Raw genomic sequence first — 27,218 nt, 5'->3', positions numbered from 1 at the left:
GATGACTCCAAGTAGGGTCGAAACTAGTCCCTGGTAGCACATTGTGATGTAAATATTTGCTTTGCAAGTAATGTAAAGTATTGAATAGGTGGAATAAAACAATTTTTGTGAAATCAAATTAGATGTAATCTCAGTTCAATACGGAAACAAAAATGAAATTTATAACCCTTGACAGCGCTAGCATTCGAAGCGGAAGCTGACGGCACCATCAGAATCGATCTGGGCGGGGGTGTAACTGGTGTACATACATGAAAGTATTACTCTCTCACAAGCCTGGAATGAAAAATCTGGTGATGAGGAATGTACGGATTTGGAAAACACCAAAATAAAATAACGATAGTAAAAGGACCTACATAAATCCTTAATGGCTGGCAACCATGTACAGTATTACTTAATTGATAGCCAGTGTCCTGTTGAAATCTTAGAATTTCTACGTATTTCCACAGCTTCCCATATAATCCTGGACCTGTGGTGTCTAAGTGTGGCTAAGAGCTCGAACATCTTGGAACACGACATAATGACCGGATGATAGGCCGTGCTCAGCTACCGCTTATTTGTTTGGCTGGTTGAGACGAATATTTTTTTGGTTTCTCTTGATGCAAGTCCCAATGGACTGGCATGTTTGGCCAATGTATACCTTGCTGCAAGTATAGGGAATTTTGTACACACGTAAGAGAGTTTCACCTTGTTTTTTTGACACGGTATAAGCCCAAATTCATTCACTAGCGGACTTAAAAACACACTTTGTGATGGTTTCTCATTTGGCATTTTTCTTTCACAGGATTACTTGGGAGGATAATTCTGAACTGAAGCAGAAAATTATAAACCGTTTTTTATAATCCCTTCTTATTTCCATTTGTTCTTGGCCGTGAGGTATGTGGGTGTGAAGGCTGGTGCATTCCTTTCATTTGAGGCACGTTAGGATATACTTTCTCCTAATTTGTGTTCTTGCACATATCTTGATTCATGATTCTCAGGTATAAATTCTTGCCTTACCCTTCCTTAGTCACCAACAACTGCCAGTCAGTTTGCTTGATTATGAAAGATATTTAGTAAATTTCATCATTGTGTAAGAAAAATTTATAATATTGCCACTTAGAGTTTTATCAGTCTGACAATAAGGAATACTTGCATAAATTTTTTAAAAATATCTAAAAAAATTACCTAAAACCTTCTTGAAAGTTGTAATAATAATTGATTATCCCAAATTGGCAAAAAATGCAGAAGAATGCAAAATAAAAACTTATTATTCTAGTTTGTTATATCTCGGAATAAATTTCTATACTACTGAGCAACGTCCTAATGCAGAGGGATAAAGGGTGACATTTCAACAATATCCGCCCCCCTACTCATGACCATATGAAGAGATCTGTTACCATTATTTACAATCCTGTTCGTGTGATTATCCCAATGAAGATCTTCCTTATATTAACACCTAGGTACTTTCAGTGCTCCCCATGAGTTACTGTCATCCCATTAACTTTCGTTATCAACCTAACCTAACCTAACCTAATTGTGTGGAACTTCTCAAAGCACTCTCCAGGATGTAACCCAGGCTTTCACTTTACGGTCACTGCAAACTGTAGTTCTCCTCTGTGGATGAGGATAAATGTAGTGGGGACGACCATTTAGACGTTCTTCTTGATCAGAAGTGGATGGCAGACTGCGCTTACGCAAGTCCTTGTTCCGTACATCTCCAACCAACTGCTTTATCAGTTCCCTTCTGTATTGTGTGTGTTTTACTTGACTGTTTTGGATTTACAGAAGAAAACTGTTAATTACTGCTACCTCTAACAGCCAAAAAAACATTTTACGCCACCATTTCACTGACCTTCTAGTACAGCCATAAGCGGATGAAAAGTGATCTGCCAGATCTACCCTACCCATGTACTTATTGTATTTACAAACAACTTTTGGTTTCTGGAGAACTTCATTTTGTTTTCCCTTCATCTTTCTTACTACCTCCTGGCTTGAATTATTGTGGTAGGTGCTCAGCACTGACATAACACGTTTGTCTTTCCATAGTAAGAGAAGAACCCTGTCATCTTTCCGATATGAATGCGCTTCATGTTTTGCCATGGTTTTCACGGTTTTCTTAGCAGAAGTTGGTAACCCCTTCCTCTTCGACATTACTGTTCCAGTAAGCTGGTACCCAAGTTGTAGCAGCTCCATCGCTAAGTCATATCCTGTGTAAAACCTGTCTGTAAATACATGAAAACCTGTTACACCATTTGAGCTGATCAAAAGTTTGTCACACGAATGTAAGACATTCCGAGATGTAAATGACAGATGAGGTCGAGGAAGAGAACTTGTTGTAGTGGCCCCGTAGTATGGCTCAAGTCCTACAACATTCCCTGTTTCAGAATCTGCTAAAACAAATATTGTAGGGCCCCATTTTGTTCGCTTTTGTGGATTGTAGCACTTGAATATAATTCTTCCTTTGAAACCCATTGTACTTTCGTCTATACTGATGTTACAACCTGGTACATAGAACTCCCTAAATTTACAATCCAAATATTCCACTACGTTTTGGATTTTTGCTCCTCTACTGTACTAACTCCCTGCAGTTGCCCTACAGGTTTACAAACATGTAACATCCAGAATATTTGCATAAACCTCTTCCGGGGGAACACATCTTTATAAAATGGACACTTATCTAACCAATCTTCGGAAAAATAGTCTTGTAATTTAGGCTTACTGTTCAGTGCCATATTCAGGATTACGCCTAAAATTGCTTTGAATTCAGAAAGAGTAACATCTACCCACAACCTCCAGATAGACTCACATCTAAGGGGGGTAACCTTTTGAATGTCGACACTGGCATACCGGTTAGTCTCGCGTATGATTTTCGACAATAAATCGTCAGTCATGAATAATTGGAAAAGGTCAAGTTCACTCTTAGGTTTAGTCCCTTGCGGTGGCTTATAACCTGACGTACCTGTAAATGGGATTGTTTTGAAATCCAAGTCCGTGTCACGGTATTCCCTCCAACCATCAGTAGAGGTACCAGCACTCCCATTTAGCATACTTTTCTCGTTATTGGGATCTTCATCAGCCAACACAGTCTAGTTCCGCAGTATCTTCCTCACCACTAAACTGAAAATCACTCTCACTATCGCTGAAATCAGCGTCACTTTCATCTAAAAGTCTAGTTATCTCCTCATGCTGCTCGAATGACGCCATGTCGCTAAACAATGTCTGTTTACAAAACACGCATGGTCTTCAAAGAATGCCCACAAAGCCAGATTTCAAAGAGATTATAGCTATACATGGCTTCAGATTGTCATCGAAAGATGGCAGTAGGTTACTGTATCTATAATTCATGCGTGCCTAACCCGATAAAGGAGTTATATCTGGAAGAAAGTCATGCTGGGCAGTGCCCGACATAGGATCTATACGGGAAATTCTCATTGTCGGGCATGGCCCGCCACGTGAGTGCTAAGGGTTAATACCATTAATACCCGTTAATACCATTGTCTGTTGTCCCTCTCATAACTTTTTTCAAGGTCCTTTTGTAATCGTTCACAATCCTATGACTGATTTATTATTACATGCAGTATAACGGCACCTGAAGGAAAAAAAACCCACCTTATATCGAGCTAGTGGTCGTGCAGTTTGGGTCACGCAGCTATCAGCTTGCATTTGGGAGAGAGTGGGTTCAAACCCCACTGTCGACAGTCCTGAAGATAGTTTTCCGTCGTTTTCCATTTTCACACCGGGTGAATGCTGGCACTGTACTTTTATTAAGGCCAATCCTAGCCCTTTCCTATCCCATCGTCGCCATAAGACCTATCTGTGTTGGTACAAGGTAAAGCAGGTTGTAAAAAAAAAAAAAAAAAACCTTATCTGCAATTCTATTTCCTTACTTATACTATTTCGTATAGCCCAATATATGAAAACAGAGGTCCAATAACACTGCATTGCGTGATTTGATAATGCTTCACCTACTCTCGTTCTCTGAATTCTATTTTCAAGAAACTTAGCCACCAACTCAGTCAAATTTTTGTCTATTCCAATAGCTCTCATTTTCCTTAATGATTTTTTGTGATGGTTTTCAGAGATGTAGAGGTGCCATAATGTTATCCTGCAGAATTTCTTCTAAGTGCCAGTAAATCTGCTGACATTAGGCCATCGAATTCTGATCCTATCTCTAAATACTCTATCTTCCCTTTTGATCCTCTTGTTGCTCTCTTAGCTGTTATGTTTATTGTGGGCTTGGCACCTTGATTGTTACCATGGCTACATTTTCAAAATATGCAGATGTGCTGATTGACAGATGGTTGAGGCACTGGCCTTTTGAGTTGTTAGTGTGACGTAAAAGACCAATAACATTAATAATAATAATAATAATAATAATAAGCATTGAAAGCTACACTACAAGTTCATGAAAGCAGTGAAATGAGGCATGATTTTGTAGATTAATCTATTGAGAATCCTAAGAACCATGTGAACCGGTATTTGCGGAGCATGGGCAAATATAAATTATCAGTGATTGAAACAGGTAGATCAAAAACCCACTAACTCCAATTTTTGGCAACTTTGAGTTATGGGCTGGATTTTTAGTGTGTTCTGCATGGATGGAAGGCTAGAATGCTGTAATTCCACCATTCATCCGCATACAGGAGGTGTTTTAAAATCCATGGAAAGCAAAATACCTCTTACTCCATGGAATTGGAGGGTTCTTGCTTTCAATCAATCAATAAATACTGATCTGCATTTAGGGCAGTCGCACAGGTGGCAGATTCCCTATCTGTTGTTTTCCTAGCCTTTTCCTAAATGATTTCAAAGAAATTGGAAATTTATTGAAAGTCTCCCTTGGTAAGTTATTCCAATCCCTAACTCCCCTTCCTATAAATGAATATTTGCCCCAATTTGTCCTCTTGAATTCCAACTTTATCTTCATATTGTGATCTTTCCTACTTTTATAAACGCCACTCAAACTTATTTGTCTACTAATGTCATTCCACGCCATCTCTCTGCTGACAGCTCGGAACATACCACTTAGTCGAGCAGCTCGTCTTCTTTCTCTCAATTCCTCCAAACCCAAACTTTGCAACATTTTTGCTCTTTTGTCGGAAATCACCCAAAACAAATCGAGCTGCTTTTCTTTGGATTTTTTCCAGTTCTTGAATCAGGTAATCCTGGTGAGGGTCCCATATACTGGAACCATACCCTAGTTGGGGTCTTACCAGAGACTTATATGCCCTCTCCTTTACATCCTTACTACAACCCCTAAACACTCTCATAACCATGTGCAGAGATCTGTACCCTTTATTTACAATCCCATTTATGTGATTACCCCAATGAAGATTCCATGGAGTAAGAGGTATTTTGCTTTCCATGGATTTTAAAAACACCTCCTGTATGCGGATGAATGGCGGAATTACGGCATTCTAGCCTTCCATGCTTTATTTCCAGGTAGAGGGCAACCATCACTTAACCAGCTGAGCAGAGACTGAAAGGTTAAAATTGATTTGGATTCAGTTCCGAAAGGAAAATAAGTGGAAAGAAACAAATAAATAAAGGCAAATGGAAGTGGAACAGTATTTGAAGGCTTAAAGCAAAGGGCAAATAGCTAACCTCAAATGTTTAATTTGATATTGTATTACCCGAAAAGTTTAACATTAAACAATGTACCCCTGCTGAGGTGTGAAATAGGAGTTTTCTTCTCATATGTAAATGTTATATATAAATATACGCTCTAAATAAATGTGTTAGTATTAGGATGGAGTAAAGCAACACATTATTAAAACGAGAAATTCCTCATATCACAAAGTAAAGTAATACAATATTTGGCATCCCACAAAAATGAAATCTGAGTAAAACTGTGAAAAGTACAATATGGAGTCGATTTAACATCCAGAGACCCAATGTAACTGCATCTTTTTCCACTCAACAAAAGTACAACTCACATTTGCCACTGAAAATAGAAAAGCAAAAGGACTTGCAACATTTAATTAATTTCACTTTGGAGGAAAGTAAGATGTATTACAAAACTCTGTTTGTTGACAATAATAACCCTGATTTACTGACTGAACAAGAGAATGAAAGTGAAACAGAAAATCTGTCATGAAGGTCTTTAAGTTTACTTGTGGTTTTATTTATGTATTTTGGTATAATTCAGGTTAGAGTATTAAATGGACATCAGCCTCACGCTGTACCTTTGAAATTAAAAAATGTAACAATGCTAATTTTAATAATGAACTTTCATATTCTATCGTTTCATACGGTAGTTATGGTATAGTGGTACCTTTTCAGTCACATTTTGTATATTTCATTATTTCATACACTCCGGAAATCAAAGAACCCCTAACTCCTCCACTATTTAATTCTAATTGTTGGCATTAAATAATATAAACACTTGAGTTATGAAGCATTTAATTGATAAAGAATATACTTTTACATAATGTGAGCACATAAACACATTAGATTTAAATCAAGCAGGGAGATTATCAGTTTTTTCTATCTCCTGTAAAATTAGGTTTACTGGAGTTAGTGGGTTTTTGATTTCCCTGCTTCAATTGCTTCACTGCACTGGGCAGCCATAAGTTTAAATGTCAATCATGGAAGTGTTCTGAGCATACTACTAGAGAAGTTAAATTTCCCCAGCAGTTAAGGGCACGCAGGTGTGAGCTTGCATCTGGGAGATAGTAGGTTTCAATCCCACTGTCGGCAGCTTTGAAAATGTTTTTTTTGTGGTTTCGCAGTTTCACACCAGGTAGAGATGGGCACAATCAACTGAAAACCACTATCGACTAGTTGGGCGATAGTCCCTTCAAACTATCGACTGAATAGTCGAATGTTTTCAGTCGAACAAAAGTATTCATTACTTCCTGTTGAGAAGACTGAACAGTCGAATGATTTCAGTCGAAAGAAAGTATTCAGATAACGCAAGCAGTCAGTCCATGAAAAACATTCGAATGTTTCCAGTCGAAACTCTCCGTATCAAAAGTGGAGAGTCGTACTTTTATGAATTCGACTGATTTTAATGCAATTTACCAATAATTAGAAATCACTTGTATAGACACCCATTAGAACAAAAGTAATGTTGTATTGAGTGACTTACAAATTACACCACTCCACATTAAGAATAACAAGCTGCACCACCTGGATATCCCAGGTCCGTATTCCATTCACTGACAGCGGATACCATATCCTTAAAGCAGTTTTCCATGGGGTTTTCTACATTCATTCCTGGCAATTGCCACAACATTACTGTACCTTGGGCGCATACCCCAATCCCAGACTAATATAATCACACTATCGAGGAATTAGCAGTCGCGCAGGTTAAAATCCGATTTACGTACTCGTCCGTACACGGGCCTAATAAATAGGGAGATGCCCTTCACGAATCAGCATCATAGGAATGGCCTTTCTTGGTGCTAAATGGACAGTGACACATAGAAAGACGACAATGAGGCTCTATTCCCGAACAATGCTAGCAATAATAATATGTAAAATTTGTTGCTGTAGTACACAATCAAGATATATATGAGAATAGCCAAACACACTACTACTGTATTTTCTAGATTATTATTATTATTATTATTATTATTATTATTATTATTATGCTTATGCAGATTATTTTATAGTTATGCCTTATTTATGAATAACGTAATAGCCAAACACACTACTACTGTATTTTCTAGATTATTATTATTATTATTATTATGCTTATGCAGATTATTTTATAGTTATGCCTTATTTATGAATAACGTAATTAATATAAACAAATATGCAACGAAATAAAGAGCACATAAACGACAAGAGAAAATCGCCACATTAAGTATGTACATATAAAATTAACATATTATATATTACATATCCGAAATGACCATAAACTGATAGTTCCATTCGCTTCCGCGTCGCTGTGACGGGAGTACGACTGAATTCAGTCGACTTGTTTTGTGCTGACTGGAGAGCAAAGCGTGGAGAGATCCGTGACGGGGACTGCGACTGAATTCAGTCGACTTGTTTTTTAAAGTAGTCGACTGTTACGATAGTTTAAACTATCGACTAGTTCGATAGTTATCAGTCGATAGTGCCCATCTCTAACACCAGGCAAATGCTGAGTCTGTACCTTAATTAAGGTCATGACTGCTTCCTTCTCACTCCTAACCCTTTCCTATCCCATCATCGCCGCCATAAGACCTATCTATATCAGTGCGACGTAATGCAGCTTGCAAAAAAAAATTCACTATCTGTTGTATATCTACTTGTGGAGCTTATCATCATCTTAAACGCTCTGCAGTTTTTTGCTGAGCCATGAGCGAGGCTACTTCCTCATGTGTAACTCTTGAATCTCTTTGCAGTCTATAGATTTATGTTTCCTGCAACACCCAGTGGTGTTACAGATCCATGACTTAGCCAGGCTGTGTGTGTAGCCTCCTAGCCGCATAGGGATTGCAGGCAACAAACGTGTGGATAAGGCTGTAAAAGAAGTGGTAGTTTCTGTTACTGTACTGCCGTCATCGAGGGAACTGAAACGGATGTAAACAAAGTACATCATGTTTCCATGTGTGGTCTCGTCGTTGATTGAAGAATCACTTACAAAGGGTAGAGAAAGGTCCACCTATTAAGTACCAATTAAATTAATGCTGTTATCTTTCATTAATATTGGTACTAGTTTCGACCCTTATTAGGTCATGTTTAGCTATGATCATATTTGGAATTGGCATATTTCCGGGCTGAGTAGCTCAAACGGTTGAGCTGCTGGCCTTCTGTTCCCAACTTGGCAGGTTCGATCCTGGTTTAGTCCTATGGTATTTGAAGGTATTCAAATACGTCAGCCTTGTGTCTGTAGATTTACTGGCAAGTAAAAGAACTCCTGCGGGACTAAATTCTGACACCTCGGCATCTCCACAAACCGTAATAGTAGTTAGTGTGACATAGAGCAAATAACATTAATTGGAATTAGCATGCACATTATGTGAACATCAATAAAATATTACAGTTGGTATGTCTTAATTTGTAGTACATAATGTTGAGAACACACATAAGCCCTGTCCAAACTAATGTTGTTATACACATTTCTGAAGTCCTATGGGATAATGATATCTTGCCTTCATTGGTAACTAGAGTCTTAATATAAAGCAGTGTGGATGAAATGTCAGGCTTCACATATAAAAAGTGGAATTAAAATAACATTTTAAAACTGTTGTGACTGATGTTGTTGAACTATGCCAATGTTCTTATTATAAACAAGTATTCTTGAATTGATCTTGAAGCTGATAATTAATCATTTATGTATGTTGTGGACCCATTTGATTCACAAATTATGCCTTAACGATTAGAATGTACAAGTAACAGTTTATATAGCGTTCAAAGGGACATTAACAGCTTGAATAAGTGGTCTTTCTATCTGATGAAATGTTCTGTATTAGAATTCAGTGTGAAGTGAACGTCTGAAAAAGAAAAAGAAAAAAATTGAAGTGAAATTTGAGAAAATAAGGGAAGCAAAAAGTTCAAAAAATAACATACAGTTGTATGAGACACACTCCCACGCCTCTCGTAGTTTATATACACTGGGCACGGACACCACCACCAAACTGATTGCCAGGAGGGAGCGGAGGATTAGCTTATGATGGCGGGTATTGTAGGAGGGGTGGGTGCGTAGGGATGAGTGGATTGGTGGACTTGACGTGTCATTTTTACGTTTATACTTCTCGTATATGGGAATGATTATGTGAAACAGATATTAGGTTTCTCATAGATTTCATTAATATTATAGTCAGGATTAAAATACTGTTGTAAATGAATGTAACAGTTCTCCAAAATGTTGAGCATGGTACCCTTCTTAACCACCTTTAATGTGCTTAAATGTTGGTCAATTGATGTAAAAGTGCCCATATATTTTTTTACCAACGAGCATTTAATGTATTTATCAGAATTCTTATTACATGTTGACATGAACAACATGCATGCAATGGATTTTCCTGCCTTGAAAAATCTACCATGGCTGGGATCAAACCTGTGATTGGTACTGTTGCATGCAAATAAAAAAAATGTTTACAGTTTGCTTTTCATTGCACCGACACAGATAGGTCTTATGGCGACGATGGGATAGGAAAGAGCTAGGAGGGGGAAGGAAGTGGCCTTAATTAAGGTACAGTCTGGTGTGAAAATGGAAAACCATCTTCAGGGCTATCAACTGTGGGGTTCGAACCCACTTTCTCCCAAATGCAAGCTCACAGCTGCGCGACCCTAACTGCTTAGCCAATTCGCATGTAATCTCTTTGTTACCCTTAGGTAATTCTTTCAGTTGTGGTCAGTGTTAACACCAAAATAATAGTGTTGAGAAGAAGGTAATGTTTGTGGAATACCCATCAAGATCTAAAGGGAAGAAGGACAGCAACTATACAAAAGAATCGCTTTGCCGTGTAGGTGGACTGTTAACACTGACATTTACACCCTCGATTAGAAATGAGCGGCATCAGAGACAGAGCACAACTCGTCAACAGACATAGTTGATTAGTGTATTATTATTATTATTATTATTATTATTATTATTATTATTATTATTATTATTGATTAGTCGAGGGCTATCAACCTCATGTTCTTGAATGTGTCAAAATGTGTCTGATACAGAGTTGCCAACTACGACGGATTTTCCATAGTTTCTACATTTTTCTCACATGTACTACTGTAATACGTAAATCGTACTGATTATTACGGATTTCGCGAAATTGAAATGTTCCTTATAAATTCTACATTTCTCCTGTGAACTTTTTTAAAAAAAGTTTCACACTTTGGAGACTCGATGTTGGAAAACAGTTCGTGAAAAAACAATTAAATAAAAACTCTAATGGCATATGGCTTTTAGTGCCGGGAGTGTCCCAGGACGTTCAGCTCGCCAAGTGCAGGTCTTCAGAGTTGATGCCATATAGGCGACCTATGAGGATGGGGCCTTACCTATCATGAATTCTAATGCTGAAGACGGCACACACACCCAGCCCCCGAGCCATTGGAATTAACCAGTAAAGGTTAAAATCCTCTACCCGGCTGGGAATCAAACCCGGAACCCTCTGGACCGAAGGCCAGCACGCTAACCATTTAGCCATGGAGATGGACAGGTCTTTTGATTTGACGCCCGCATGCGACTTGTGCCTCGTGGTGAGGTGAAATGATGATGAAGACGACACATACACCCAGCCCCCATGCCAGTGGAATTAACCAATGATGGTTAAAATTCCCGACCTACCAGGAATCGGAACGCGGGACCCCTGTGACCAAAGGCCAGCTCGCTAACCATTGGCCATGGAGTCGGACAATGATGAAATATCATTATTAGTTTACGACCTTTAACAGCCAGTGTAACATTTTTGATGAATGTAAATTTCCAGGATATTTGCCAGTTTCTTTTCTGTTGCCTGTGATTTAGTATTGAGTTGCCTGTGCTGATTATTCTTCTGTTGCATGTTTATGTCGTGTAGTACAAGCATTTAGCCTATGTTTTAAAAACAGCATAAAGTAAAATAACAAGAAGTTGTGTAATATTACCGAAAACAGTACAAGAAAGAGTTTTCATGCATAGAACTATCAAAAATGTCATTGAAACCAGATTCTGTTGAACATGCAGGTATGATTTTTCAGTTAAACCTGGAGAACACAATGACTTTCCAGGCTATGGGAAATCTAAAAAAACGATCTGCTTCCAGTTCTGAGAAAAGAATCGGAGTTATAACATGAATGCACTTTGTATACTTGCTGCAGCGCCTGTTCTCTGGACGGCGTGAAATGAGCGGTCTGCCACCTGAAAAAAGTCAACAACTGTTCTCAAGCAGATACCAGTGCACTTCCCCCCCCCCTTCGTGTGTATAACTCAGAAACTGGTTGCTCCACATGCGCCCATGTTTTGTCGTGCTAAATGATGGGAGGATTCTGCAGAAAGGGTTGCCGCTTCATTCCCAATGCTGGTTATGTTTCTAACACTAACGGTAAAGCAGCAGTTGTGGCTTGTCAGCTTAAGACTGCCATCTCGTAGGCGCCACGCTTCTTTGTAGCATGGCATATGCTGCGAGGTAGGGTAGGTCAAGACCTAACATGGAATAAGCGAGAAATACTGGATTCATTTCTTGACGTATATACAAAAGTGTTTCTACTATTGATGTTACAACCATCGTATTGTTATAATCATCATCTGTTCTAAGAGCTTTACTTTGATTTCTCACAATGTAAGGACGTATTTGTAAGTCTTCTGGAGGAAATTGCAGGATATTGACTTTGCCTTAAAAGTCATAGTTTGGACGTTTCTTAGATATAATATTTTTGCTTTATACAGTTAAGTTTAAAAGTTAAATTAAGTTGTACAGAACATATTACATCAAAATCAACTTACATTAATATTTTGTGTGTCCACTTCATGCCGGTTTTTTTTTTTATGGTCCTGAACTCGATGTGTCATTGACTAAACAAGTTTTTTTCACATGTACCAGGTGGAATTTCATGGTACCAGTCTTGAACAATTTTCTCAATTAACTCTACTTGTACAACAATATTTACATAGTTTTTTTGAGACATAATTGCCCACAAATTCTTAATAGGGTTCATGTCGGAAGAATTTGGGGCCCACCATAACTGCTCAATACATTTCTGGACAACCCTGGCATGGTGACAACTAGCATTGTCATCTTGGAAAATGAAAGGCCCAAGATTTTCTCCATTGAAATGATCCCTTGCTGTATTTAATACCTCATTTTTAAGGATATCACAGTATTTTAACCCTGTAATTGAAGCTGCACAACCACGAACCTCCTACACTGGCGTAGCGGTGATACTCCCACGTGGCGGATAGGGGGCTCCTAACCGGCTTGCCGGCGGACTTGAGGGAAATAAAATACCTCTCGCGGACCAAACACACACAACCCTCTGTGGGTGGGGGAGGCAGACGAAGAATTCACCCACTATCCCCTGCCTATCGTAAGAGGCGACCAAGGGATGATCCAATTAGAACCATGAAACTACTTGTGATTAGTACCTCCACGCGGGGAACGCCATGGATAGCTTTTACTTGCGCGTAGTACCACTATGGTGGGTACCAAATAGGTTTGTGATTAGTAGAGCCCGGATTTCCATGCACTATCAAGTCTCGAAATATGCATGCATTCATGCAACATCAAATGACGAAACATGCACAATCAAGTGGAAAATATGCACTATCAAAATTTAGTTCCACATTATAATATTTTCACTTCCGTTTGCAACATTGTACAACAACTAATTTCTCCATATTTTCTTCATTTAAGTTCATTCGTTTATCTGACAGAACATTGCTGAACACGGGAAAATGACCTTTCTACGTCACAAGAAGTGACAGGTTCATACTTAAATGAAGACATTTAGGACGAAGTATATCTGGTTATCTCTTTTCGAAAATTAACTAAAAATTTCCTTACCTCAATCCATTTAGACATGAGGTCTCTTTGTATACTTGTAATAGGTGGCATGTCTGGCTCCATGGCTAAATGGTTAGTGTGCTGATCTTTGGTCACAGGAGTCCCGGGTTCGATTCCCGGCAGGGTCGGGATTTTTAACCATAATTGGTTAAATTCGCTGGCACGGGGGCTGGGTGTATGTGTCGCCTTCATCATCATTTCATCCTCATCACGGCGTGCAGGTCGCCTACGGGAGTCAAATCAAAAGACCTGCATCTGTTGAGTCGAACTTGTCCTCGGACACTCCCGGCACTAAAAGCCATACGCCATTTCATTTCAATCGGTGGCATGACACCAACACTTCACAGCAGAGTCCAACACTAAATTGCAATTTGAAGCGTGTAAGCGTGCTGTTTTTTAACTCCCTTCTTTTCTCAATTATTTTGGCCTCAGACATGTGAACAGTGAGCGTTCGGAGTTCGGGGTAGATAATTCCAGGAGAAGAAAACAGGATGCAGTGCAAAACCAAGGTTTGTAAGTTGCTATCTCAGAAACGCGGCGTTACAGAAGTATGATTGAAGTTTTGATATCTTCGTCTAACATAGACGAAAAAAGGAATAACATTTATTAACCCCAAATTTACGGTTAGTTTTTACTGGGACACCTTATTTCTAAGGATTAGAGAGGTCGACGGGGGGCCTTCCCGCTTATGTCAATGTTTATTCAAGCAACGGAAAAGAACGTGCTTAGCTAACTGAATTATGGCACCTCTATGCATCTTTGGTTGTGAAGTAATATACCAAGAATACATTTTCTTTCTCACTCAGTAATAAACAAATAACGTAGATGTACGGTCCTAAATTCTGCAAATCCATGTTCAGAAAAAGGCACTATCATGCAAATTAACATAATATATGCGTCAAAGTCAGAAGAAAAGTCATATAATACAATATAAATGTCAAATTATTCGCTACTAAATCCAAAATCTTCAAATTATGCATTATGCATGAATTTTCTCCCAAAAAGGCCAAAACATGCAAACATGCACAGAAAAAGTACGGTTGTTTGGAATCGGTTAGTCATAAAACGAATATTTGCAAGTTTCAGAAGTGTAACCAGCTTATTTAGGAACATGCATTTCCATGGAAATCCGGGCTCTAGTGATTAGTATCAAACGAGGGCTCGACGGCTTTTACAGTACTTGTGATTAGTAGCACTATATGAGTGACACCATGGGATGAGGGAACCCATGGTTCTCGCTTGCCTATGATTAGTAACCACTACATGAGGAACTCCACGGGATAGTACGAGTCCCTGTTGTTAGTACCCTTATGTGATGAACACCATAGGTTTGCATTGCCTGTAAACGGCGCCACAATGTGCGAAACAGTGTAGGTCTGTAATACATCTGCGAATTTCATTACCTGTGAGTAGTACCAAAATGTGTGGAATTCCGCAAGTCTACGCTACTCTTGATTAGTACCGCAACATGACAAATACCATGGTTCTACTTTCCTAGCGATAAGTACCATTGTGAGGGGCCGCTGACTTGGATTTTGGACCCCTTTTGAATATAAGTATCATCGATTCAGTGTTGTGGTATAGAAGCAGTCCCTTGGTCAGTACTTCTGTTGTTCTACGCCAGCTTCTGTGCATGTGAGGCACTGTGGGTCGGTTCCACTGATCGTTTTAAATTCATATTCATCTGTCCATTCATTCTTTGTCATGTTTTGAATTGTGGTCAGTGGATGTTTTGGAGCTTTTAATTTGCCATTTCATTTTGTACCATTAGGAGCCAATGACCTCGATGTTAGGCCCCTTTAAACAACAAGCATCATTATCATCATCATAGAACCTGGGCAATCCTTAATTCTTCCCATTTCTTTAGCTGTAATTGGTCCTCACAGCATTACACTTTCACTGAACTTCTTCGTTTCCACTACGCCGTCTTTCTTTAATTCCTCTCCTGGCTCCATCCGCAGTTTCAAACCAATGCCATTGCCATACACATTAAATTTCTTCTCATCTGAAAAAATCACTCTCTCCAGTCCTCGGATGTCCAGTGTTGATACAGATCGACAAACCTTTTTCTTCCTTCAACATGCTTTTGTTTTAGGAGGGCTTTCATTGCAGGTTTTTTCTTTTTCTTCAGGTTGAATTCAAAAAGGCATCTTAGCACTGTTTGATGGGAAGTTGAGGTCCCAAACTTCTGCTCAATCTTAAAAGCAGTCTGCCCTGAACTCGGTTTTCTGTCTTGCTTTGCCACCATTTTCATTGCCCTGCACATTCTGGGACTGGAGATTTTCTTCCGACCACATTTGTATCTCAAACTTGACTTTCGTTTCAGATTATTTCTTCAATATATTTCCCAGAGTTTTGTTGTTAATTGATAATTTCCTAGCAACTTCCCTATTCGAGAATCCTTCTGCTTTGAGTCCCAAAACAATTCCTTGCTTCCTTGGAGATAGGTATTTTCTCTTTCGCATATCCTGTGAAATCAAATATTTGTATGAATAACCTTGGAAACCCAAAGTCATTGTTATTTATGCTTTAAATAGCACAATAGATAAATATAAAAACTGTCTGGATACATACGGAATTAGTTTTTCACACAATTCTTCATAAAATGCACACAATTCAGCTTAACAAACAACAGCTGACAGAAAATTGGAGGGAAGACAAACTAGAGACAACTGGTGGAGTGAAATGAAACTTCCAAGTATGTAAGTGCCATCAAGTATCAATTTTTGTAACTAACTGATGTATATTTCATTTCAAAAAACTTGACTCAATGACCCATTGAGGTTCAAGCATTTAAATAGACACGAGATGGGCACACAAAATTTTAATGCAAGCTGATTTTGATGCAATATGTTCTGTAAAACTCAATTTAACTTTTAAACAAAAAATAAGTTTAGTAAACCAATGAAATATAGCCTCTTTGTTGTTGTTTCGACATGCATTAAGTAAAATTTGTAGGTGGGGATATTATTTTGGACCGAACTGTATAAAACCATATTTTTATCATATTCCGTACAATATACTGAGTGAGTTGGCCATGTGATTAGGGGCGTGCAGCTGTGAGCTTGCTTTCGGAAGGTAGTGTGTTTGAACCACACTGTCGGCGGCAGCCCTGAAGGTAGTTTCTGTGGTTTTCCATTTTCACACCAGGCAAATGGTGGGGCTGTACCTTCAGTAAGACCACGGCTGCCTCCTTCCTAGCCCTTTTTTATCCCATTGTCGCCATAAGACCTATCTGTGTCGGTACATTGTAAGGCAAATTGTAAAGAAAGGACATTTATTATTGTTCCCCTATGATATTTTCTAATTATCTTTTTTCTTATTGAAAGCATGTTAAGTCTTTTGTTTCTCACAGGAAAAACTACAAACACCCTCCGTACACTCTGTTTGCGAATTCTGGTAAGTGCCGGGCTGAGTGGCTCAGGCGGTTGAGACGCTGACCTTCTGACCCCTACTTGGTAGGTTCGATCCTGGCTCAGTCCGGTGGTATTTGAAGGTGTTCAGATATGTCAGCCTCCTGTCGGTAGATATACTGGCACGTAAAATAACTCCGGCGGGACTAAATTGCAGCGCCTCGGCGTCCCCGAAAACCATTAAAAAAATTATTATTATCATAATTCTGCAAAGTAAAAAAACCATTATCTGCTCCTTTGTCTTTCACCATATCCAGTTACGTTGAAGAGTGCACATCTTAAGGGCATAAGTTGTGCTGAGAACTTCTGTCCCCATTATCATATCATCATCATTTTCCAGCTCCAGTACCTGGGTGTGGTGACAAGCACTTGCTGCTTCTTCCTGTCAAACTATAGTTTCTGTTCCTCTATGCCCTCCCACTTGATATTCCTTTTGCTGACTGCCAATTTCACTGTGTCTATCCATCAATTCGTTGGCCTCTCCCCTGTCACTTCTCTGTCAAAGTAATTCTTTGCCGTTCTTGTTCTGTGCACCCTCATAACATGTCCAAACCATTGTAGTCTGCGTCTTCCTAAAAGCTGAGTAACAGGTATTTTGATGCCAGCCTCCTTCGTGTTTGCTTCATTTCTAATCTTGTATTTCTTGGTCTTTTGGTTCATTGTTTTGAAATAAGGTCTGTAGTCAATCTATATATTAAGAGTTTACTAAAAATAGCTTTGGCAAATCCGTCCGTTCTGTTCTTCTGGACCAGTTTGCTTTGTTTCTGTTTTATTCTCTCCAGAATTACCTGCCGGTGAATCATGAGACATTGATAGGTCTCTAAGTTCAGCCAGCTTTGAATAATCATTATGTCCATAACTAATGCTAGGTGCAGAAGGCGGTGTTTCCATTTAGAAAGAAAGTTGGTACTGTCATCTCGGTAGATATTCCTGTTTCTATTATGAGCTCATTAGTAACATTACTGATTGTTAACAGTTATTGTACCAAGCTCGATAGCTGCAGTCACTTAAGTGCGGCCAGTATCCAGTATTCGGGAGATAGTAGGTTCGAACCCCACTGTCGGCAGCCCTGAAAATGGTTTTCCGTGGTTTCCCATTTTCACACCAGGCAAATGTTGGGGCTGTACCTTAATTAAGGCCATGGCCGCTTCCTTCCCACTCCTAGCCCTTTCCTGTCCCATCGTCGCCATAAGACCTATCTGTGTCGGTGCGACGTAAAGAAACTAGCAAAAAAAAAAAAAAAAAGAGTTATTGTAGAAGAACATCTTAGCTGACTGTCCCTGTATGATGTATAATCTGGACGATCTCTTGAAGTAGCATTAGACGTTGAGAATAATAAGCAGGAGTGCGTTTGTAATTTTTTTATTTGTTCCCTTTTTACTGATATAATGTTTTAAAAAGTTTGTTTTGTTTACAGGTGGACCGTGAGAAAAAGGAGGGAGCAGTCGAGAATACATGGGCGTTCTTGTTGTGGAAAAATGCCCAGCACATGAACAGTAGTTTGAGTACACTGACTCTCTACCAACAGTGGAGGAGGTTACCTGAGGAGCGTAAGGAGGCATGGATAATTGCTGGCCAAAGTATCCAACGTTTCAAGATTTTATCACATGCCAAGATCCAGGGAGTACAAAATAATGAAGCTTTGCCTCTATCTAAGGTAAAAGCTCAGTTAAATAAAGTTGTAGGGGCTGGAAAAGAAAATACTAAAGTAGAATCTAAGAGTGTAGTTCAGCAGTTATTGAAACGTGTCGTACAAACTTTGCCTGTTAACAAAAGTGAAGGGCAGAAGAAAAAGACGGGGCTTAACAATCTACCTAATAAGGATGTTCGCACTCCTGTGACACAGACAGGATCACAAGTTAACAGTCATCCTGGCACCTTCTCTGAAACTGAAGAGCCTTCTCTGTTGATGTCTCCAAGAAGAGAAGAAAGGTTATTACGGGAGGAATTTGAAGAAGAGAATAGTGTTGGAAAGGTCGATGACAAACCTGAGGAATCCAACGGTGTGAAGCCTGATAAAGAGCTAGATATCGGAGTCAGGGATTCAGGGGAAGAGCAGCAGAAGACAGAAATAACTTATGATGAATCCCCTGAGATTAAAACTGAGGTCTTGAGTGATATTGACAACAAGAGTATGAGTGACAAGGAGGATACCGAGAACAGACCACCTCTGCTAAAATCTGCTCCATCACAGAACACCAACATGTTGTCCAGGCGAGTTATAAACAAAGACACCAATGCAGGAGATTCCAGTGAGGATGAGTATGTGGTGGAAAAAATTCTAGCTAAACGATATAATCCTCGCAAGAAACATTTTGAGTATCTTCTCAAGTGGGAAGGGTACCCACACGATCAAAATACGTGGGAACCTGTGCAGAATATGGCAACGTGTGTGGAGTTAGTGAAAACATTTGAACAGAATCTTGCAAAACAAAGAGCTGCTCAAGAACAACAGAAAAGATTAGCACAGGCTGTTGCCTCTTCTCAGAAACAACCTGTAAAGCTTGAGAGGTTCTCCACGCCATTGAAAGTGGAGCCTTCTACTCCTAGTCCTACCGATGTTTCTTCCTCTGGCAGGCCTGTTCGGAATAGCAAGAAGAAAGCTCTTGGGAGGATGAAAACTTGGTGTGGATCAATAGGCAGAGAGGATGATGAAAATGGAGGCAAAAGAAAAGCAGAATCGAGTAGCGATTCTGAGGATGGAATGCCTACAAAGAAGATAAAACTAGAACCTGAGGATGATTACGATGATTATGGCATGGATGATTCTGGTAACGAATCATCTGAGGAGGACAAGGGTATTGTATGGCGCCAACGAAATACAAATCTTTCTCAGAACAGGCAAACAAAAGCAGGAAACATAATTGTGAAATCTAAGGATCAGTTCTCGTCAGGCATAAAGAAAATACCTGGTCCTCCATTGAAGAAGATACCTACAGCTGATTCAAGCAATGTAAATGGAATGTCTACTGAGGATGAAGAAAAGCATGAAGAAAGTAATGATTTGGCTGTACAGTTGGGTTTGGAATCTCCTACCAAGCCACGTTCACCCCTCAAATCTTCACAACCACCCGTATTAGTTGCCAACTCTAAAGGTGTTGTCAAAGTTGACCCTTGTCAGTTACCCAACCTAACATCTGGAGTGTATATTGTTGCTAATAAATCGCCTGTTGAAATACCTGTCAAAGCTAAAGGGGTGGATATTAAACAAATTCCTGCACGTAAATCTGAACCTGGAAGTCAACCATCAGCTGGACAGACAGGAATAGTTCGTAAACTTCAATCATCAGGTTCAGCAACAACTGGAGAACAGGGTGCAGCAGAATCTCTAAAGTTACCAAAATCTGGTTTGGTATTAAATCCAGCTGCCATTTCAGCAATGGGTGGTACTTTACCTAAAAAACCGCTTCTAAATGCAGCTTTACAAAACAGTAGACCAAAATTGGCATCTCCACGTCTTCTCGGGCCTCGTCCTGGTGTTTTGGGACCTCGTCCGAGATTGTTGGGACCTCGTCCCGAATTGGGCCAGCGTCCTAAGTTGTTGGGTGCACGTACTGAACAATCATCGTTAGCAACAGCTAATTTGAAAAATACGGATCCCAATAACAAAACATCCCCACCTGGTCAATCTGCTCTGACCCCTCGTTCGGCACTGACCACTCCGGGTACAAGACCACGCCTGCCTCTCCTACGACCCACATTGCCTTCGGGAGTGTTTCGTCCATCTGTTGGAGCCCTTGGAGCTAAAAGAGCTCCCATTGGAATCCCAGGAGTGCAGACTAAAATTACAAGTGCTGTAAAACCTCGTCATCCAGCACAGAAAGTCTTATCTCCTCTTACAGCTCAGACAAAAAGTGGTGTAAAACCAATCCAGGCTATGTTGGGAGGGGCGGTGTCTCCCATGACTCCGCTAGCCGAACTAGCAGCTGCCAAAAGAGCCGCTCGAATGGCAAGCCTTCAAGCTCAGAGGGATGGTCCAGGTTTACAGAAGAAAGGTTTGAAACCTGAAATAGGTAGGGGAAGAGGAAGAGGCCGAGGTGTCCATTTATCAAATTCTTTTCAGGAAGCTGAACTTAGACACAAGGAAAGCAAACTTGTGGATACTGACGGAGTTCACATGGAGTTCCATCAAGAGTCTAGTGAGAGTGATAGTGATGATAACCTTCCTGATTTGCCCATGGGAGATTTACCCCCTTTAGAACCCCCAAGTCCTCCAAGACCCTTCACACTTTGTCCTATCACTGGTAAAATACTTTGCAAAGCTGAAGGAGAACGTACACCCCCACCTAGTCCAGAACCAACTGAGCAGGAAGAAGTCGCCCCTGAAGACGGAAATACTGAAGAGATTCTTCCTGATCGACGAGATACATCTCCGCTGCGTGGAAGTGAAGACAGAGAGACCCTTCTTAAAGTAGAGATGAGTCCTGGGGGAACGACGAGTAAAGTCGTCAGGGAGAATAATGCAGAAAATGGTGGAACATTTGGAGTTGCTGAAGGATCAGAAAGATTAACTGTCACAAAAATTGCTGATGATGCCAAGAATGCTGCAGAAATTGTAAGGAGTGTTCAGGTTATGAAAGGACCTGGAGGAATATCAGTACCTGCCACAAAATTATCTTTAAGTTCTAATGAAGTGAATACAGAATTAGTGACTATGGGTGATGGAGTGGTGTATCAGATTTCTAAGGAAGACAGAGAAGCTCTCGAAGGTCAACATTGTGTTTATGTAACTACAGAACAGATTGAAAATGGAGATGGACAGAATACTGGTATACTAACATTAAACACTGCCGTCGCCGAAGCAGTTGCTCAGATGGGAGGTGTTCCAGAACGTTTAATGACGGAACGAAGTGGCTGTTCTCAGTTCTATGTCAGGGAATCAGAATCGAGTGACGATCTGGTGATGGCAACTGTTGTTGATGCTACGGATGCGGAGGGAAACCCAGAATCAGAGCTTGTGACACATATGGTGCGTCAGGGCGAACTTATCCCAGGTACGAGAGTTATTCTACAGTCAGAAGATGGTACTTCGGTAGTTTACTCGGAGGAAGTGGATGCAGACAAAGAAGGTGCCGTAGTTACACATATGGTGGATGGTGAGGTCAGCCAGGTAGCAGACCAGAGCGATCCAGAAAATATTGTTCACACCGATGCACAGATCGTGGGTGGGGGCGACATCAATCCTGAAACCGGTAAACGGCGTGTGCTTCTCCTACTTCCGAACGGACAGTTGATGGTGACGGACGTTGAGGAAGAGATTGAGGATGAAGGTGAACAGACTGGTGAAAAAACGTCATTCAACCAACTTCTTTTTCCATCAAAAGAGTTTTCATGAATAAAGAAATTAGAATTTAAGAATTTAAAAAAAAGGAAAGGACCTTGTATTGTGATACATAGCACTCTATATTTGTTACTTCTGTGACATACTGTGTTTAATATTCAACGTCCAGGTATAGAGAGTCAACTTTATATTGTTTACATATAGTATAGTTTGAAATGTTCTATCCTCATTCATGTGTATATGTTGAAAGGAATTTATGAGAAATAATATAGTCGAGTGAGAGGATAATATATTTAGACGAAGAGGATGATCTTGCATCCAGAGACACTTGATGTAAAAGCCCGGTTCCTGCATCTCATCTTGTTATTCTTCATATGCTGCTTCTTGTTCCCTCTTGACAGTTTTTTCACAGAACAGACTGGCTACCAAAAAGCAGGGTGGTCACCCAATTGGGGTTATGTATGTACATAAATTGTAATTTAAAAACCAGAAAGTTAGTGTTAATAATTTCGGTTTTATCTCCCACAGTATTTTCAACCATAAGATGAATGCCTTGTTTATTGTGTTAGCAAGGAGATAGTTCCATAGGACCACATTTAGGGTTGCCATATTTTAAAATGAGGAGACCTCTCTCGACAATAAATGAGCCATTTTGGAAGTTGTTAACATCCATTGTATATAATTTGATAATGTCAGTATTGAGTAACTAATTATAAGAAATTGTATGCTTTATTATTGTATATAAAACATGCTGCAGATTTGTTATATGACGTTATAAATTAAACCAAAATACTTTGGAAACAAATTTGCTCCTCTCATCTGTTTGTTTCCCTGACTTGTTGTGCATTTCTAATTCTCTAGCACCATTGTTAACCACTGGAACATATCGTTGCTGCACCGGCTAAACCTCGTAGTTCCACAACACTCCTATCCATTATTCTCCTTAAGACTGTTCACGCATCCCAGCCACATGTGGATATGCAGTCCATCCGAACAATTTTCATTTTGTTCGTTTTCCTATGCTGATGGGTAAACGAAAATGAACCTTAAATGCATTATACTGCAGGAATTTGTAAATACATCGCTCCTACAGTACGATACTGTAAGTTTCATTTTCCTTTACATGTTGGCATATGAAAATGAACACAACAAAATTTGTTCTGATGGACTGCATAACCATACGTGGCTGGAAGGCGTGATCAGCCTTAGGAGAACAATGAATACGAAGGACATTGTGGGGTACAAGGTTTTGCCGGTGCAGCAACGATATGCTCCAGGACTGTAGAACATTCTGTTTGACCAGGGCAAAATCTTTCCTGAATTTCATCCAACAGCATTTCCTTTGTGGCATTTCAGGACTGATCTAAAAATATAACACAAGAAAATACTAGTCCCTGACATCAATGCATAATATGAATAGTATTTTTGCAATATAATAATAGTTTATTTATATTTTACTTTTTATGTCCTACATTGGACCACTCTAGTCAATTATACAAAAAAAATTGATTTCCTATCAGCCCTATATATATCTTCATTCTGAGAATTGCTGTCTTCCTTCAATTGAAAACACCCTCCTATCAGATCTTTTATTGATCTTGGTCTATAACTACAATATCTGAACATCTGTTTGTAACATGAATAGTATTTTTGAATAATAATAATAATTTTATCTCCTCTTACAGCTCAGACAAAAATGGGTGTAGGCCTAAAACCAATTATTATTATTATTTATTTGTCATCGTCTGATACTGTTATCCGAGTATTTATATTTCTCCTGCAATTCTTCCAATCCTTTCATTCGGGGATGCAAATAGATGTCGTTGATTGCTAAGGAGACCGTTGTTGTTGTTATTATTATTATTATTATTATTATTATTATTATTATTATTATTATTATTATTATTATTATTATTATTATTATTATTAACTGATTTGTAAACTCTAGAAAGTGGCAACTTCAGTGGAGTAATGTGGATTATGCAGTAAGGCCTCGATAAATGAAATCTCCAGGGAGGAGAGAAAATGGCTGTGATCTAAAGGTTTTAAAAACCAAGCAGAAGGGATCTAACTAAAACTTTGAATTAACGAGGATTTCAATTTATCAGGATTTGACTGTGTTTTACAGTATATAGAACACTCACAATGCATATATGCATGCAGGTAACAAATTACTTGCCTCGGGTGGAAATTGGCGGAAGAAGATTCAATAGACAGTATTGCCGCTTAGTGTTATCGATTCAACATCGATGAAAGGCGTATGACTGTAAAAGTTCTCCAATGTTGCATGCCTGCTGCTGTCCACATGAAAGAAGACAAGGTGCGTGACTTCACTCGTGAAAGTTATAATTTTGCTTTCTAACAACAAATTGTGGTCAGACCAATGAATTTTCAAAATTGTTTGCAGATTGTCATTTTTCAGCTCAAAGTGAGGATGTATGGCAACCCTAAACATACTGTAGTTAATACTTGCTGGACTCTATCTTGATAAGCCCAGATAAATTTCATGTCAACATAATGTGCATGTTTTCTTTCCTGCACTGTGTTAGAACAATGAGCAAGTAATCATATTTGTGGCTGCTCTTAGAGTACTGGGTTGAAAAGTTAAACCTTTCACTGGGTTGAAAAGTTAAACCTTTCACTGGGTTTAACTGTTTAGTCCATCCTTCCTTTGATGAAAAACTCTTGATGCATGGTCAATGAAATTAGATTTTGTCATTTTGGTAGAATATTGCCATTAATATAACTACCAGAATATAATTTTACTTCATCACCAATTGAAGTGTAGTGAAGAGTAATATAATTATGAGACTTGATTCATTTTCAGATATGCCAGCAAATAGATTTTAACTATTAGCTGTGCCTTGTCAGGTACAAAATTGGTAAATATTTAACATAGTACAGTATTACCAAGAATTTTTTTAAATGGACTTTGGGCTGCCACCCTGTAACAGGTAGAAGTCAGAATAAGAATTGTTGCTTTATTTTATTTCTTTGTCTTGGCAAAAGCAGGGTACAATTTTATGGATTGATCGTAACTGCTAGACAATAAGACTGAGTACAGGAAGACAGTTACATAGATATCAACCGATGTATATGGGCTGGATTTTTTCTTTCACTTTTTCAAATGTTTCCAATATTATGTTTATAAACAAAATTCTAATAAGAATTTATTTCTAATAGTCTACCTACTCAGTACAAATTAAATAATAATGATATGTATTGAATAGATGGGCCATTAGAAATACATTCTTATTAAGAATTTTTTTTACCAATTGTCAGTACAAAACCAAGTATGAAATTAATTATTTGCAACCAGTATCATTTATTCAGTGTTGTGGCTGCAATGGAAATAAAACAAATGCAGTCTGGTTGTATTCACATCTCGCCCTTCATGTTTCCTTTCATGTTTACAACATTATGTAGTTAAGTGCTTTCATCAGAAAATATTACCTTCCACCAATCCTCTGACATCCAGTGCCAGTGTATCCTGCAGAAGTGTAATCTTTGTCATTGTCTCAGTCACCAGCCATTTCTTGGTAGCCTATTAAGCTGGGAGTTACTAATCTTTCTGGAGCCAATGATTGACATAGCCTGAAACAGATCTGTATGCTTATTTTATAATTCTGTAGCTGTAACCTATGGAGTCACAATTGCATCATGTTTTAAAAGGCTATCAATTCTCATTGTAGTTTTATTTTTCACCACCTGAGCTTGCCTTTCGCTGTGGCGTCCCGCGCCAAAGGTAGGATGCTGTTGCCTTTATTTAGGTCATAAGTAGCCTGCCGCGTCCCTTTTTTTAAAGTCTGTTGCTCTTCAGCTGAGAGCTTCTTTTGTTCCATTATGTGGACAGGACATAGATACAAAACTGTGATATACACAGAGCAAAATGAGCGAAGGGAGCAATAAGGAACCGTGCCTTTAACATTGCTAGAACCAACAGGCAAAGGCCACTGTAACAGTTGAGCATGCTACCACGCTGTCAGCAGTCACATGATGGTAAAGATTTCTATTGCATCCACTGTAGACGTAAAATGTTGTGTACTCAAAGAACTGTTGTTTGTTTGTTGAATTTCCAAAGTACAAAAAGACCTACCCTTCATGATGTGTAATATCTAGAAATGTATGCATGTGTGGAATTGAATTCAAAGGATTAAGTTGATGGACATTGTTCTTTCTTATGTGCGTTAATAGATTCAGAAATTTTTTGTGGATATAACATAGATTTGGTATTAATTTAATGAAAATCAGCCGTTCAGTACCACGTGGGCGGAAACTACCTTTACCCTATTATAGAATGTACTCTTAAATGCCGGGCTGAGGTGCTGGCCTTCTGACCCGAACTTGGCAGGTTCGATCCTGGCTCAGTCCGTGGTGCTCAAATACATCAGCCTCGTGTCTGTAGATTTACCGGCATGTTAACAATTATAATACCAATATAATGGTCCGTTATTGGACATTATAAATTTTCCAGCTAACTCATTCTTGGTTGCCTGCGTTTCGCCCTCATGTGCTAAGTTAGGCTCGTCAGTTGGGACTTAGCACACCACCCAAGACGCAAGGCTAGTGCATACCGTGGAGGCCACTGCATAGGCTATTTGAAGCCACCAGCAGTGCCAATGCACTATGAGAGCTATGTCTCACTTCCAAAAATAGATGCCTGCCTGGCCATCAAATGATGTAGATGTTGATTCCCATAGGGAACCTAGAATATTTGTCCCGAATGAGTAAATTTATAATACCAATATAATGGTCCGTTATTGGACATTATAAATTTTCCAGCTAACTCATTCTTGGTTGCCTGCGTTTCGCCCTCATGTGCTAAGTTAGGCTCGTCAGTTGGGACTTAGCACACCACCCAAGACGCAAGGCTAGTGCATACCGTGGAGGCCACTGCATAGGCTATTTGAAGCCACCAGCAGTGCCAATGCACTATGAGAGCTATGTCTCACTTCCAAAAATAGATGCCTGCCTGGCCATCAAATGATGTAGATGTTGATTCCCATAGGGAACCTAGAATATTTGTCCCGAATGAGTAAATTTATAATACCAATATAATGGTCCGTTATTGGACATTATAAATTTTCCAGCTAACTCATTCTTGGTTGCCTGCGTTTCGCCCTCATGTGC

At 39.2% G+C, this 27,218-nt stretch overlaps 1 protein-coding gene across 5 annotated transcripts in view; it reads left to right on the top strand.

Moving 5' to 3' along the window:
* The window catches only part of LOC136885697 (uncharacterized), a 39,789-nt gene extending 13,280 nt beyond the window's left edge, over positions 1 to 26,509 (top strand). For all 5 annotated transcript variants that reach the window (XM_067158412.2, XM_068230422.1, XM_067158414.2 and 2 more), the window contains exon 2: positions 18,225 to 26,509. In XM_067158412.2, the coding sequence (XP_067014513.2) occupies positions 18,225 to 22,142 (3,918 nt within the window). In that variant the 3' untranslated portion in view covers positions 22,143 to 26,509. The remainder of the gene's footprint in view (positions 1 to 18,224) is intronic.
* Positions 26,510 to 27,218: the final 709 nt, after the last annotated feature.

The sequence above is a fragment of the Anabrus simplex genome, chromosome 14 (assembly GCF_040414725.1).
Source record: "Anabrus simplex isolate iqAnaSimp1 chromosome 14, ASM4041472v1, whole genome shotgun sequence".
In the NCBI taxonomy this organism is placed as follows: Eukaryota; Metazoa; Arthropoda; class Insecta; order Orthoptera; family Tettigoniidae; genus Anabrus; species Anabrus simplex.
This window is presented reverse-complemented; position numbering and strand designations above follow the sequence as displayed.